This window comes from Stenella coeruleoalba (genome assembly GCF_951394435.1).
Source record: "Stenella coeruleoalba genome assembly, chromosome: 1".
In the NCBI taxonomy this organism is placed as follows: Eukaryota; Metazoa; Chordata; class Mammalia; order Artiodactyla; family Delphinidae; genus Stenella; species Stenella coeruleoalba.
In genome coordinates this window covers 86,645,374-86,660,891 of record NC_137169.1, presented here as the reverse complement: position 1 = coordinate 86,660,891, position 15,518 = coordinate 86,645,374, and the positions used below count along the sequence as shown (strand labels likewise).

Genomic DNA, 15,518 nt, shown 5'->3' with positions numbered 1-15,518 from the left:
CCGCGTACCGCAAATAAATAAATAAATAAATAAAGTTTAAAGTAAGGTAAGGAATGATATAATTATAGTCTCAGAGTAGCTCCCCACAAAATGTTTTTTAATTACAAAGGGAAAGGAGTGATTTTACAGTGGAGAAGCTTGGCAGACATCACCTTAATCGAGTGAGATCAAAGGGTATATTGTTAATGGGACAAATAAAAATCATGTGCTATCTAACAGGTAGATTGCAGCATCACTTGAGTAATATTCCTGTCAAAGATTGACAGTTTAAATCTAATCATAAGGAAGTATCAAACAAGTTAATATTGGAGGTATTCTACACAATATTTGGCCTGCAATCTTCAGTGTAATGGTCATAAAAGTCAAGGAAAGATGAAAAACTATTCTAGACTGAAGGAGACATCTAACCATTGTCAAGAACATTACAGAACACTGGCAAAATCATTCAGGGGTCTGTGTGTTAGATAATAGTATTGTTTCAATGATAACTGATTGATACTGATAGTTGTATTATGGTTATATAGGAGAATGTCCTTGTTTGTAGGAAACATACACCTTTAAGGGGTCATGAGCATAAGGTTTGCAGTTTACTTTCCAATGGTTCAAGGAAAAAAAAAGATTTTTAAGTTGTACTTGCAACTTTTCTATAGATTTGTCACTTCAAGATTAAAAAAAAAATTTTTTAAGCCTATAATATACCAAATCAGAATTCTTCCGTGCTTGAACTCTTCAGTAGCTCCCCACAGCAACTAGGATGGAACCCATGGCCTACATGTTCTCATCTGCTTGCTCAGTCCTCACGCCCCAGCTGCTAATAAAGGGGTACTTCATTCCCTATACTCTAGCTACACCAGATATAACTAAAGCTCCTGGAACACAGGAAGCTAATTCCCATTTCAGAGTTTTGCACGGATTCTTCTTAGAACACTTGTGCCAGATTTGGGAATGACTGCTGCCTATCAGCACTCAGCTCTCCTCTCAATGTCACCTCCTCAGAAAGGCCTTCTCTTCCCCTCCCGGTGTTCTCCATCACATCACCCTGTTTTATTTTCTTCATAGCACTAAGCACTATCTAAAATTATCAGAGTCATTTATTATTTTTTTCCTTTATTTTCAGTATCCCCCCCCCACCACACACACACACTAGACCATAATTTCCTTGGGGACAGGGGCTATGTCAGTCTTGGTCACTGCAGTGTCCCCACCATGAAGTGCTTAGATGGGGAGGGAACTCATAACTCTTGGCTGACTGACAAGCTAGGCCTCAATTTTCTTATCTACAAAAGTGGGAATAAAGTATGCCTAACGTGTAGTATTATTCATTGGATAGTAAACGTAAATTATTAAAACAGTGCCTGGCATACAACAGGTACTATACAGATGCCAACTGTGCTTCAGAAAGGAAAGCACTAGTTTGGGTCTAGAACCTCTTTGAAAGTTGAACGGAGCTTTGATTGGGGCATTTCCCCTTAAGTCTGCTCCGCTATTGACTAAGCTTTAGTAGAGAGAAAAAGTTTACTCTCCAAAACCCAGAAATATAATAAATCAAAATGCAATTAATTTGGTGATATGGCACTGTACTAGAAGAAAAACTACTGGTTCTGTTCTTTGTAGAAATATAATTTTTTTATTTTTAGAAGTACTATTTAAAAACGATTCATACTTTAAATAATGTTTTATGATACCATTACATGTTTTCCAATATATTAGCCTTTTATACTTTCTTCTTCTAACTTACCAAAATTTTTACTGACACAAGCTCTAGATTTATAAACATTAATTCATCTTCAAAAAAAGTTTCTTCAGAGTAAGCATTATTTCTGCCTGTTCGTGGATAAAGAATACTTAATATGTCTGATTAAGGTCACAAGTTAAGTAAAAGTGAATCAAAGCCCTCTCCAGGCTTCAGACTCCCAGCGTGTTCCTGCTCTAAGCATAATCATATATTTATTGAGTGCCCAGGCAGGGCCAGGAGTGAAAGAGATATGTAAGACAGACCCTTAGGACACATTTCTTATTAACGAAAAGTCTAAATTAAAAGGAAATTGAATCTATTTTGAGTTTCTATACGGGAAAGCTGTTTAAACTATTATATCTATGGTAGGCAGAGCTCCACAAACCAAACCACAAATCCACGAGGACACTATAAGTAGAATTTCTTAAATCCTGAGAAGAAATGACTGGAATTTTAAACTACCCCTTTTACTTAACCATCTGTTACTTTTTCTGTTGCAGTCAAGACAGTGGGGAAAAAATGTTCCTAGAGAAAGACACAGAGCTTACAATCTTCCCTTAGAAAATCACCTACACCGATGTTACACTGCCTCTTTTCTTCAGTATTTCATTGTCTCCCCCCTGCCCCTGTCCACCCTCATCCACCACAAACGTACACAGCCCTTATTCATCAGGACTGTAAGTTTATGTGTTCCTTTTTCAAATCAGTAAGCCTTAATATGCAGTAACTTCCCCAAGCAAATTTCACGGGTAAAAATTTTGGAAGTAGTACAATTTTTTTCACCTCACCCGCAAACATCTCCTGACTAATTTTCTGGGTAACAGTTAACACGAGTAATTTGGTGTTCAAGTTTGTGCTCACATCAGATATGCTGGCCTTGGAGGATTCCGAAAGAAATAACTAAAAAACACGTTTTTTGTGTTAAAAATACATTATAAAAAAATGTGTTGAACTTTGAAATTTTTGGAATATTTTACCTCTAGTCATTTATTAATTTGTTCCTTGTTCCATATTAGATTTAAGATGGCTTCCAAAATTATACTCTACAACTAGTTTAAAGGTATTAAGTGGATAAAGACATTAGCACAAAGGAAAATAAGAATAGGGGAATAACAAGGTAAAGCCAGGGGTGAGTTTGACACATAAAAGACATTTGCCAGATAGAAGTGGATCAGAATTGGGGTTCTCAACAGTCTAGAAACTAATGTAAAGAGTGGTATAAAGAGTGGGATAGGAACAGGTATAAAACCCAAGATGTGTACACGCTGGAAACAAGCTAACGGCTCAGGAGAAATTAAATCCCATTGTTGGTGCTGAGACATAAATGAAACTTTTCTCAGGGGTCCTCATAAAGGAAAACCAGAATGTAGTCTGTGCTGTTGATGCTTATCATAAGGGATTTATGGTTCTCTTCCTTAAAATGTCCCTTATAACAAAATCAATGGTACAATACCAAGCATTGTTTAGTTAAAATAATTGTTTAGAGTCCAAAACATAACTTTTTTTTTTTTTTTTTTTTTCGGTACGTGGGCCTCTCACTGTTGTGGCCTCTCCCGTTGCGGAGCGCAGGCTCAGCGGCCATGGCTCACGGGCCCAGCCGCTCCGCGGCATGTGGGATCTTCCCAGCCCAGGGCACGAACCCGTGTCCCCTGCATCAGCAGGCGGACTCTCAACCACTGCGCCACCAGGGAAGCCCCAAAACATAACTTTTTAAGAGTCAGTATAAATTCATATACATTTTAAATTATCTATTCAATTGCCTAAAGTGACCAGGTGGGGCAAGTGGGAGTGGTCACTAGTCAACTCAAGATAATTGATGCCTCTTTTTTTTTTTTTTAACAATGTGAAAGTCTAACAAGCAGGATTACAGTTATCATTTCCAAACCTTAATCTAGAAAAATGAGACATCCAACATATACTTCAAATACAAAATATTTACAATCTAACACTGGTTAGGTACTGCGCTAAGAGTTTTCATAGGCTGATTTAACAACACTCTAAGGAAGATATTACCCACACCTTTTATAGTTGAGGAAACTAAAGCAAGGAGAATGTAAGTAACTTGTCCCAAACTACAAAGGCACACAATACTGTAGCTGAAATTACATGCAACTCTGCAATTGGGTTTAAGACCTTATATTAAATACTTTTCAGATACTGCTCTACTTGCAATGCCATGAGACAAATAACAGAGGGAAAAAGTAGCCTGGTAAAATCCCAAATAAAGACCTCTCCCCACAAAAAAAAATAAAAATAAACACCCCAGGCTCAACAGACTTATTCATAAGGTAGACACGATTTTTTGCTATTTAATCAAATATCATCCTTTACAAGTTTATATAAATAGCAGCACATGGATCTTTTTTCCAACCACCTGAATGAATGATGCCCTGAATGAGAGGTCTGACTGTGACGGTACGGAGGGAGAGGAATGCTAGGCACCGCCTGGATCTTTGTTCTGGGACGAGAGGCTGCTGAGGGCTTTGTTGATTAAGCGTCACTCATTCACCCAGATCCCCACCCAGTGTTGTGTCTACAGCTCCAATACACAGGTACACTGTGTATGTGAGGCACATATTTATTAGCTGTTTACCCAAAATCCATTCCCCGCTCTCCTTCTTACTACATGAAAGAACTCCAGTTTTTTTAGGTATTTGCATCAGAAGGCAGTTTGTAGCTGATCCAAGTCCATTCTGATGGTCCCATTCCCACTCCAAGCAACTGGCTTGATCCATGAACTTTTCAGGACTCTGGCCAATGAGATGTGAGGAGAAGTCTGCTGATACCTTCTAAGATAAACTGATAAAAGGAAACATACAAGAAGAAAGTCCTTTCTCCTTCCACTGGATAGCAGCATGTCCTTCACTGCTGTGTGAGTGTGTGTATATGTACATGTGTGTATCTGTGTGTGTGAGAAATACATATAGATGCAAACAGGCAAAAAAGAAGCAGAGAAATAAAAACAGATACTAGAAAATGAGGCACATAGAAAGGAATAAATTTGTTTAAAAGGGGAGAGGTGAGACAACAAATATCTGAGAAAACGCAGAGCCAACCTCTGCTGCCACCACACACAAAAAAGCTATGTCAATATTATCATTTCTTTAAAGCTTAAAGAGAAGGCACTCTTGCTCTATACATCATTTAGTACACTATCAAGAACATTTGAAGATTAATAACCACAATTTGAGGATGGGAGTAAAAAACTGGTTCAAAAATAGCAACTCACACAGAGCAAGGACCAGATTAAATAAATTTGGTATCTGTTTGTATCTTCTGAATGTGGCTATATGCAAATCCAGACTATAATGATCTTATGAAAATGCATTTTTTATTTTTGTTCCCATAAATATACTGTTGAACAGCTATGGCATTATATCTAGATCCAGCTCTCAGATTCCATGCACATATTGCTAAATGTCAAATGTATTCATATTCATTTATATTTGAATGCTGCTTTGAGTGGCAAACTATAAATCATCCATTCAAAAATAAAAATACAAATAAAATGGATATGCAGCATTATTTAGCACCACAGATGAACTTTATTTATCTTACAGTTAAACAGTGAAGTGAATAAGCATTTTCAAACAGAAGCTCTGACTCTGAAAACTTATAACTAAACTGCAAAAACTACAAGTTCCTCCAAGTATCTGAGTTTTCCTCAAAATCTGTTATTGTTATACCTTCATCTCCACAGACAGAAAATTCCTTACTTTGAATATCTACTTTATTGAATCTCTTCTTTATCAGAGCATCTAATGCTCAATCTCTCTTAAAATGTTTTATTATCTACAGTTGCCTTAATTATTCTGTATCAAGCTGTTTTTATAAATACCTCATAAATGGAGAGGTGGTTAAAAAATTTGAATGACCCTAAATAAATCAGTTTAGTTCATCTTATTGGTCCAATTATTTACCACCAGCCGAAGCTATATAAATACTCTTTCCTTCTCCTCACTAGCCATCCCTTCTTAGATTTTTATTGGTGGAATATGCCAAGGCTCAGTCCTATTGTCCTGGGACCTCTTTTTTTCATCCTTTAGTGACCTCAACAAATGTCATGGCTTTAAATACAACCTATCTGCTAACAACTCCCACATATATATCTCCGGCTGGATCCCTTCCCTGACCTCTGGATTTTTATGTTCATTTTCATATGTGACTCCCTACTCAACACCTCACTTGGGTATCTGATGGGCACATCAACATTATACATTCAAATCTGATTTCTTCACCTTCTCCATGTTCTTCCCAAACCTGTTCTTCCCAAAGTCTTTGCCATCTCAATGCCAACACTTAACTTCCAGTTGCTCAGTTCAAAAACCTTGGTATAATCCTTGTTCACTCACAATTCATAGTCCACCAAATAGCAAACAGCTCTCTGTCTTCAAAATATCCTCAGAATCTGACCACTCCACACCACTTCTGCCCTGGTCCAAACTATGATGTCTCACTGGGGTTGGAAGAGCTAGTCTCCAGCTCTGGCCTTCTCCCAGTCCATACACACTCCACATAGACATTATATTTTGTCCTTCCCAAGCAGAGTAATTGATTTAGAACAATTCTGAACATGTCACTCCTCTGTTCAACTGTCGTCTTCCTATCTCGCTGAGACCAAATCTTATAAGGCTCTACGTGATCTGACCCCTGGCGACCTCTCCGACCTCATTTCCCACAACTCTTCTGCTTCCTCATTCCATTCCAGCAACACTGGTCTCCTTGCTTTTCGTGAAACATGCAGGCATACTTCCACTTTGCACTTACTGTCCCCACTGCCTGAAATTTCTTCTGCCGGGTATTCATGTAGTTCAAGACCTCACCTTTTTTGGGTTTTACATAATCACCTTCTCGGTAAGACCTTTCCTAACCCCTAATTTTAAATTGCATTGCTCCCCAACACTACCTCTTCTCCACACTTATCACTATATGACAATACACTATAAATTTCAGTTGTTGCTTACAGTCTCTATCACTAGAATATAAGACTCATGAGGGCCTTTCTTGACCACTGTCTCCTTAGTGCTTAGAATAGCGTCTTTTATATGTTAGGTACCTAAAAACATTTGTTAAAAGGTTTTCGTTGAATACTTCTACCTTAAATGCCATCTCATCATGACATAAAGTTGCACATCTCCAATTTTCTTCTTCCTCTTATATGCTATAGTTCAATTTGTAAAGCCACAATCTGCTTTCCTTACAATCTAGAAATGTCAAGGGTCACTAAGAACTTGAAACAAGGGCCACCCTCATTCTTTAAGTGCTTCAGATTCTATCTTCCACCTACGTCTCTCTCAAATTTCTCTTCTCTGCAACTCCACTACCACCTCTTCAGTTCAGGCTCTCGCTGAATCCACACAGTCCAAAGAAAAAAGCCCATATTCCTCATCCTGACAATTAAGACTCCTTTCCCATCTGACTGTGGCCCATCTTTAGAGCCACATCCCTCAATTCTCCTGTACCCTGCTCTCTACACATCAAACAGGGTTTCTCAGTTTAGCACACTTTTTTGAGCCTTTACTACTTTTCATAATATCCACTCACTAGTCTTCAAGGAACAATTACTTACTCATTCTACAGGACCCATCTCAAGTATTACTTCTGTAAAGCCATCAAAATAACAACAGCTAACAACCACTGAGTGCTTTCTATGATACAAATAATTGACTTGCATTGTATCATTTGATCCTTAAACAAGCCTATTAGAAAGGTACTAACAATGTCCCCCTTTATACATGATAAAATGAGGCTTAAAAATGTTAGGAAGGGCTTCCCTGGTGGCGCAGTGGTTGAGGGTCCGCCTGCCGATGCAGGGGACACGGGTTCGTGCCCCGGTCCGGGAGGATCCCACATGCCGCGGAGAGGCTGGGCCCGTGGGCCATGGCCACTGAGCCTGCGCGTCCGGAGCCTGTGCTCCGCAATGGGAGAGGCCACAACAGTAAGGGGTCCGCGTACCGCAATAAAAAAAAAAAATGTTAGGAAATGTGCCTTAAGACTTAATAAACAGATAAGCTAAGATTTGATCCCAGGTCTATCTAATTCCAAAGCCTAAATGACAAAACTCTAAATCAACAGCTGAACTGACCTTCAAATGAGTATTCTACAAGTCTTTACTGAGTTTAGGTCACTTCGAAACAATTGATTTTATTGTTGTGAGATAAGAAGTACAAACCACAAACTCTAAGAAGCAGCCACTTTACAGCTACCCAGATAATAAATCAAGGAATTTGCTATAAAACATTATTTTCCTTTGCAGGAAAACACATAATTTTTGTGGGCATATTTGTGTGATAAGAAAAAAGTAATAATAATGTCATAATTGCCAATTTACAGCATATACAAAGTTACAGGCACGGTAAAAGACAAGAGCCTTGTATTTGCATGCCACGTACCCCACCTGATAAAGATCACCTGATATGTCTAACATGACCTCCGGAATGTTACATCAGTGCTCTACTTCTACCCAATAATTATAACTACACTAGTGTTTGCCCTTCTTGGTAGGGCTTCATTTCACTGACCTTTGCATTATGAGTTGCTTTGCCCAGTTTGCATATAACTTCCCACCCAAAGGTGACTTTGATGGAGCTTCTGAAGGTAGCCCCAGCAGGTCTCCATAGAAATGGCCCCAGGGTTGTCTCCAAAGTGCCCTGCTTGAGTTGCCATGGTAAACAACCAGGCTAGATTGCTCTATTCAGTTCTCTGCCAGGGTCTCCATGGTGACTGCAAAGGAGGGCTCCTTTTAAGGACCTCACAAGGGCACGTTTCCATGGTGACCCTATCCTGCATATTTCTAAGCAACTTCCCTTCAGTTGTTCTGCAACCAATCAGAGCAGGTTCATTTTGAGAGTAACCCTGGAAGGTTGCTCCCAAAGATATCATCGTAACACACAGGTATTTGGAAGTGAGGTCTGTAATCAAATAAACTGCTTGAAAATGTAAATGGTACCATTCACAAATCATTAAATTAGTTCCTATGCATTTTAGGATCTGTTTTTGATGGGTAACAAAAAAATACTTTCTCTGTTTCAAACCTTAATAAAAATTATCTTACAGAATATAATGCAGATAATTAAAGTTTCAAATTTCTCCAATCTTACAACATAGCAGCTAACTAGGTAAAAAATACTTTATAGTGGACATGTCTCACACTCACACACACACACACACACACACACACACACACACACAAAATGAAATCCAAAATACAGATGGATCATCAGGTTATAATGAGATATCAAGGAAATTTTTATAGAGCAAAAGACAAAATATTTGCAAGTCAAATGAAAAGAAAAAATGTGTTTTTTAGTTGAGTTGGGAAAGCCTAGCCATATTTGGGCCTAAACTATTTTTTCCTGTGTTTTTGTGGTTGGAACAATCCCAACTACTCTTCCTTTCAATTTAAAATATGAATATAAGCCATTCTGAACAGATGCTTGGTTTTCAAGCCATTTTACTATTCTCCTGAAACTTTAAAATACTGTACTTTTCCTAGTATTTAGTCAAGGGCAATATTTTATCTAATCACAAATTTCAATATCCCACAAATTTAAATATCTTTAGAAATTATTTAACAAATAAAAACATTCTACAGTTACAATGATACAATTATAATTGTTGTACATGTGCTCACCCATCTCTGTTCATTCCAGTTGACTTTTTAAATTAAAAAATATATATGTACATATATGTGTGTATATATATTATATAAATATAATATATATAAATGTGTATATATATTTATCCCTTACTGTATTGAGAAGGTTAATCTTGGATTTCCTCTTTTTTCTCCTCATCTTGAGGTAAAAGCAAGAGCTCCCCCTCGACCACTAGTTCCACTTGTTCTACATTTTCTGTTAGTCTCTCTCACAGATTCCATTCTCCTACTCTGTCCACAGCAGCCCACCACTCCCCGCTCACACTCCATGCAGGAGAATAAATTTGAGTTTGAAAAATAAGCATAGTTAAGAAAGGTGAGGATAATTCATAATCACGTTTTAGTGAAATCTCAACATTTTACACAAAGTCTGATTTTGTAGAGACTTATTGCTTCAAATGTTCAATATGTTTTTATGAAGCCAAGCAATCACTGCAAGTTTCATTCATTCACAATATTTATTGAGTGACCACCATGTACCAGGCACTGTTCTCTGGGCTGAGAATACTTCAGGAAACAATTAAAAAATTCCTACCCTCAAGGTATTTAGATTATGGACAGGGAGAGAAAGAGAAAGATAATACAAAGAAAACCAGTAAAAATTTCATCTTTTGTGTTAGAAAATTATTAAAGCTAGAGAGAAAATTAAAGAAGGGAGGAGGGAGGTTAGCTCCCAAGCCAAGTTGGGATGGGCAGCAATAATACTATGGATTAATGGGGGGCGGGGGGGTTGGGGGCTGGGGGGGTGTTTCAAGGACTCCCCCATTCACCTGACGTAAGTGTACTCTAAACCCTTAAATTAAAAATAAAATTAGGAAAGTCTCTTTCATAGAAAATGTAATAAAAGTTAACAAAGTAATGAGTGATTTCTCCAACTTTTATACTTGCTCTCTGAGAGGCAGCATGGTCTGAGGGAGGCAAGTGATACTCTTACCTCCAGTCCTCCTTCTGTTTCAAGAACTATATAAATTTGGGCAAGTTACTCTACGTTTCAAGTCTCTTCCTCTGTTTTAAAATGATAACAATTCTGATCTGATAGTATCATGACAACATGCAAAGACAAGAAAATATAAATGCTAAACTATTGTGCGTGAAAATATAATGTCTGAAATTTGCTTTAGAGTACTTCAGAAAAAAAAAAAAAGTGAGAAATAGCCAGGTGAAAAAAACTGGGCAAAATGTTGGGAATTAATGAAGCCCAGTGGTGGGTAAATGAGTTCATTATATTATTAGATCACTTTTTATGTTTGAAAATTTCCATGAAAAAAGTATTTTAAGAAAAGGATTAAACTTGAAAACGAAGATACCTCCTTTGTAAAGATTTTTACAATAACCAGAAAAATATGTATAGGAACACCAACTTACCTTGTACAAATTTCTTATAAAACTAGTAAAAAGTAGATTTATTTACTGAGTACTTACTAACCTTCTGGAACAATGTTAGGTACTTTTTTCCATACTTTCTGAATTCAAGCACTCTAATTTAAAAAAAATTAACTTCATACTTTACTCATTGTAAGAAAAAATATAAGACAGAAAGGCAGAAAAGCATCGTAAGCTTACAGACTCACCTGGTACTCAATGTATAATCGATTTTTGGAAGAAATTTTAGTATCATTTACTGAATGCTTAAAAAAAAGCATGTAATGGAGCTAATACAAATTTTAGACAATCAATTCTACGTGATTATAACAAGAAATTTAAAAACTTACCAGATCAGTATCTGCCTTTTTAGAGGTCAAAGCTTCAACTTTGGAATCCAGTTCTGCCTGTATTTGATCTCTTCTTTTCATGACACCCTTCATATTAAAACACAGGAATGAAACAGGTTGTACTTAGTTTTAATAATCTTTGTATAACAAAAATATACATTTGAGAATACAAATACCATCTCTTCCCCAGGCCATCAGTCATCTAGGGGTGTAATGACTTAAAAAAAAAATTAATCTCTAAAAGCTAAACTGATAGCAAGTATTTAAAGGAAACTTTTTCATAATCTTTTATTAGTTTTCCCAATGTACACCTTACTGGTTTAAGTACTTTATGTACAAAAGACATGTTTTGATGGTGCACTCTAGGCAGGTACAGTTCTTCAAAAAGAGCAAAGAACTAAAAAAGTCAATAGGAGCACTGAAAATACGTGCTATGGTGTAAACTGGTTGCAGTTGGGAGGGCACATGGGCTACACATCTGAAAGTATCTACAATCAGCCCTCTTATTGGACTCTAAAGGCATAGTTAATCAAAGTCAATTACAGTGGGGAATCAAAATTGAAGTGTGCATTCACATCTTAAGATTTTATTTTAGCTTAAAATATGTAAGTATTAACCGATTAGCCAAGACTGAGGAGAAAGCATGGCGTCTGCTCTGACTGAGAGGAGTTCCATCTTGTTTTCTTGAATAACCATGATTTCACGTTTCAGTCAATACACCCTGGTGAAGGAATTTGAGTGCAGAATTCATCTACATCTTTTATAATGTTTTCTAGTCTTTTTCAATGTCTTTCCCTTGGTGACTAACTTTTCTTCCAAGACAGTCTTTGTAGACACCCAGATTCTTTTTATTTGTACTCATCTTTCACTGGTTTCCATAGTATTAATTAAATAATGAAACTGTAAAAATGAACACAAATGTCCTAAACAGTTCAAGGCAAAAATAAAACTAACTCTGGGTAAGCAAACAGTTCAGCCAGGGAGAGCAGAGTTGCAGGACATACAAGAGAAGGGCCTTAGTGAAGTACAGGTCTTTTGGGTATTTTCAGAGGAAGGGAAGAACCTTAACCACAAATCAGTTAAATGGAACCAGATAAGCTGGCTCTATAGTATTTGAGAGAATATTGAGAGGCATTAAGGATAAAAATCATCCTGAAAATGACTCACCCTGGTTTTGAGCCTGGTGGAATCAATCTTAAAACGTTCAAAAGAGATTAACATTTGTCTTGTTTTCAAAGAAATGAATAGAAAATTCAACTAATTATCACAAATTCTTTTATATTTACTTCAATGTTTAATGGCCATTAATGTCAGGAACCCCTTCCTTTCTCTAACCCAAATGACACATACTATAATTTAGTCCCATTAATTTTATGTATGTTTCCATAAATATGAAATATTGTGCTTCATATAGATAGAAATATTTTAAGTAAGAGGTGACTTCAGAAGACAACTAGTAAAAACTGCACAAATTTAGTCAAGGCATGTATTTTTCATTATTTTAGCTCACATTGAAGAAAATATTCCAATATAAAACAGAAGCACAACTTCAATATAAGTGCTATTGATTATACCCTAGGAACCTACAAAATAATGCAATCAAATGAGGACCTATAAAATAATTCAATTCTGGTTGCTATTATAATTTTTCCACACCTTTAATAATACAGGATTTAAATTGCATAATTTCCATCCTGACATAAAGAGCAAAACATCTAATTAAGGGAAAAGAATATAATATTTTTAATGATAAAAATCAGATCTCTTTGAACAGCCACACAAGAGAGATCAATAATGAAGTAAACCAATGGAATGTAGCCAAGGAAATTGATGGAGGCAAGGAGGAAGCACCTCAGCAGTGAAACATTAGAGGACTTTGGGAAGCAGGGAGGGTGTGTTTATGGGAGGATCACAACAAAGTCAAGTAACAGCAGAAATCCGAAATACCTACAAAATATTTAATGATTCTGTGAAAGGAAAACCTAAACATGATAAATACGAAAGAGGCAGATATCATGCTGAAAGGCTAAGAGAACTTTTCTTAACAAGACAAAGTAAGAAAAATTTTTTAATCCTCCCAAATCAAGAGTACATGAATACAGAAACCAGACATGGATTCAAGTCTAAATGGCAGAAAAAATGGACTATAACTGAATGCAAGCTGACTCCTTCCCCCACTGTCACCCTACAACACCAGAAAGCTGAGGGTATCAGTTCAACTGTGCAAGGTATTGTGAGCAGAGAATAATACTGGATGAAAAACATTAGCTTTGCAGACAGCATTGCTAAATCCAAAATATCTGGAAACCTTAACTTGAACTGAGGAGGTTAAATGCAAAACTCTGATATAAGAGGAATAAAAGCCTTTTCAAATAGTGAAAGAAACATGTTAATTTGAAGGATCTCTTTTCAGAGGCACCCAGAAGACAGAACAAATATCAAGATCCTACTCAAGTACTTTCTACATAATGATACTAAATATATTGCTAAATCAAATGTACCTAGAAGCAAGAAAGCAACTCTTTCATGAAAAGAAATTTCTCAAGTGCTGAAAAATTTTAAAGTAAAATTTTAAAAGGCTGGAAAAACTAATCATACTCCCTATGTAAATCTTGACTGAGGATGCTTCAAATCTATCTTATAAACTGTTGTTGCTACTGTTGAAAATTCCTGTCTTTTATTAACACATTCTTCCACTCATCAATTCATTCATGCAGTGAACAAATATTTACGAGTATCTACACGCAAAGCATCCTTCTAGGATGGGAAGATAGTGGTGAACAAAAAGAAATAGAAACTGCCTTTATAAAGCATATAATCAGGTCAGGAACCAAGGCAGAAGTAGAATTAGGTGTTCTTACCATTAACATTTCACTATAAAGCACATACTCATGTACGACAGGAAGCAGGGCCTCTGAGAGTCCAGACATCCGTTTTTCAGTGGCCTTACAGCATCTGTCAATGCAGCTGGCAACACCTTTTAGAGTATCAGCCAGATCTTCTTCTGATGCTGACCACAGAATATGAATTGGGCCATATTCTTTCATTTCATCAAAATATTCTAAAAAAATAATAAGTTCTTCAATTTACAGGAGTTTTCAAAATCCCTGTATTACAGACAATAAGAAAGGACCTTATTTTCTCATCGTGCACATGTTCTTGTACATGAACATAAGAATATGGATATCATCTTTCATTAAATTGACCTGTCATCCCAATCTGCTCAACTGGTCCTTGAATGAAAACTTTCCAAGTGTAATCAGTAACATGCTTTTTCATTCTCAAAAGTGTCCTGGCTTGGGAGATAAATTATACGATCACTGTATCTATCACAGACTTCTGCCTACCAAACAAACTATACCTGAATACCTCATAGGCAACGTGACCTAAACAAAACATGTCTTCTTTTTCCTCTTATCCTGTTTACATATCCTCTTAATGGTAATTGCTTCCAGAGATCTAAGCAAAAAATGTGGGGTCATCCTAGACCCTAGACTCACACCTGCACAGAGCCAGTCAGCAATTCCAATATTTCTAAATCTCTATCTATCTAACCATCCATCCATTTACCCACCCACTTACCTACCCACCCACCCACCTCTCCGCACTTCCACTGTCATCAGCATCTCTAACCTGCACTACTGCAAGGAACTTCTAACAATTCTCCCTCTTTCAATTTTTGTCACAGTATATGAACAGTGAAGTTTCTTAGCTGAATTAGAAAGTCCTTTATGATCAGTCCCTACCTTGCCTCTCCAGGTCTAACTCCTCAGATTCTCCCCCAAAGATATTTTAATTCAAGCCAAAATAACCGCTCATTCATGAATATCTCATGACTTCTCCTAACTTAAACAATGCATGTATCTTTTAGTCTTGCCCTCTACCATTTCTATCATCTAACAAACTACTTCTAATCCTTTAAGTCCTAACACAAACAAATCTCTTCTGTTTCTGTTCCAAAGCCTTCTTAGATGCTTTGTCCTCAATGAGTCTATTATAATTTTATACTTCTATTAAAGCCTATCATAATTTAATACTTCTATTATCCCACTTTATTATAACTGCTTGCATAACTCACACACGCCTAGGCCACATGCTCCAAGACTCAACTGGGCAGGGTCTTATTATTTTTTTAATCTCAAAGCCTAATACATAATATATTCAATATATATTTTCATATCAATGAAAGAATGAATAACAAAAGCCTATTCAATGCTTGATAAGCCAAAAATTTATCCAAAAATTTGGATTTCATTTTAAAATCTGAATGCTTTTATATGTTTGCTTTCACACTATCAACTTTTTATGACAGACGGCTTTTTATGGTAGAGAATGCATGAGTAGTGAGTGTTTTCGGTTTAATATCCATATAAATACAATTAAATTCTCTATATTTAATCATCTTACTAGTCAC

General features: G+C 36.5%; 1 protein-coding gene across 3 annotated transcripts in view; it reads right to left on the bottom strand.

Annotated features, from left to right (window-relative positions):
• Window positions 1-15,518, bottom strand: part of SNX7 (sorting nexin 7) — a 97,237-nt gene that overhangs the window by 37,663 nt on the left and 44,056 nt on the right. For all 3 annotated transcript variants that reach the window (XM_079923808.1, XM_079923809.1, XM_079923810.1), the window contains 2 exons: window positions 13,966-14,165; window positions 11,105-11,191 (listed from right to left, as the gene is read on the bottom strand). In XM_079923808.1, coding sequence (XP_079779934.1) covers window positions 11,105-11,191; window positions 13,966-14,165 — 287 coding nt within the window. The remainder of the gene's footprint in view (window positions 1-11,104; window positions 11,192-13,965; window positions 14,166-15,518) is intronic.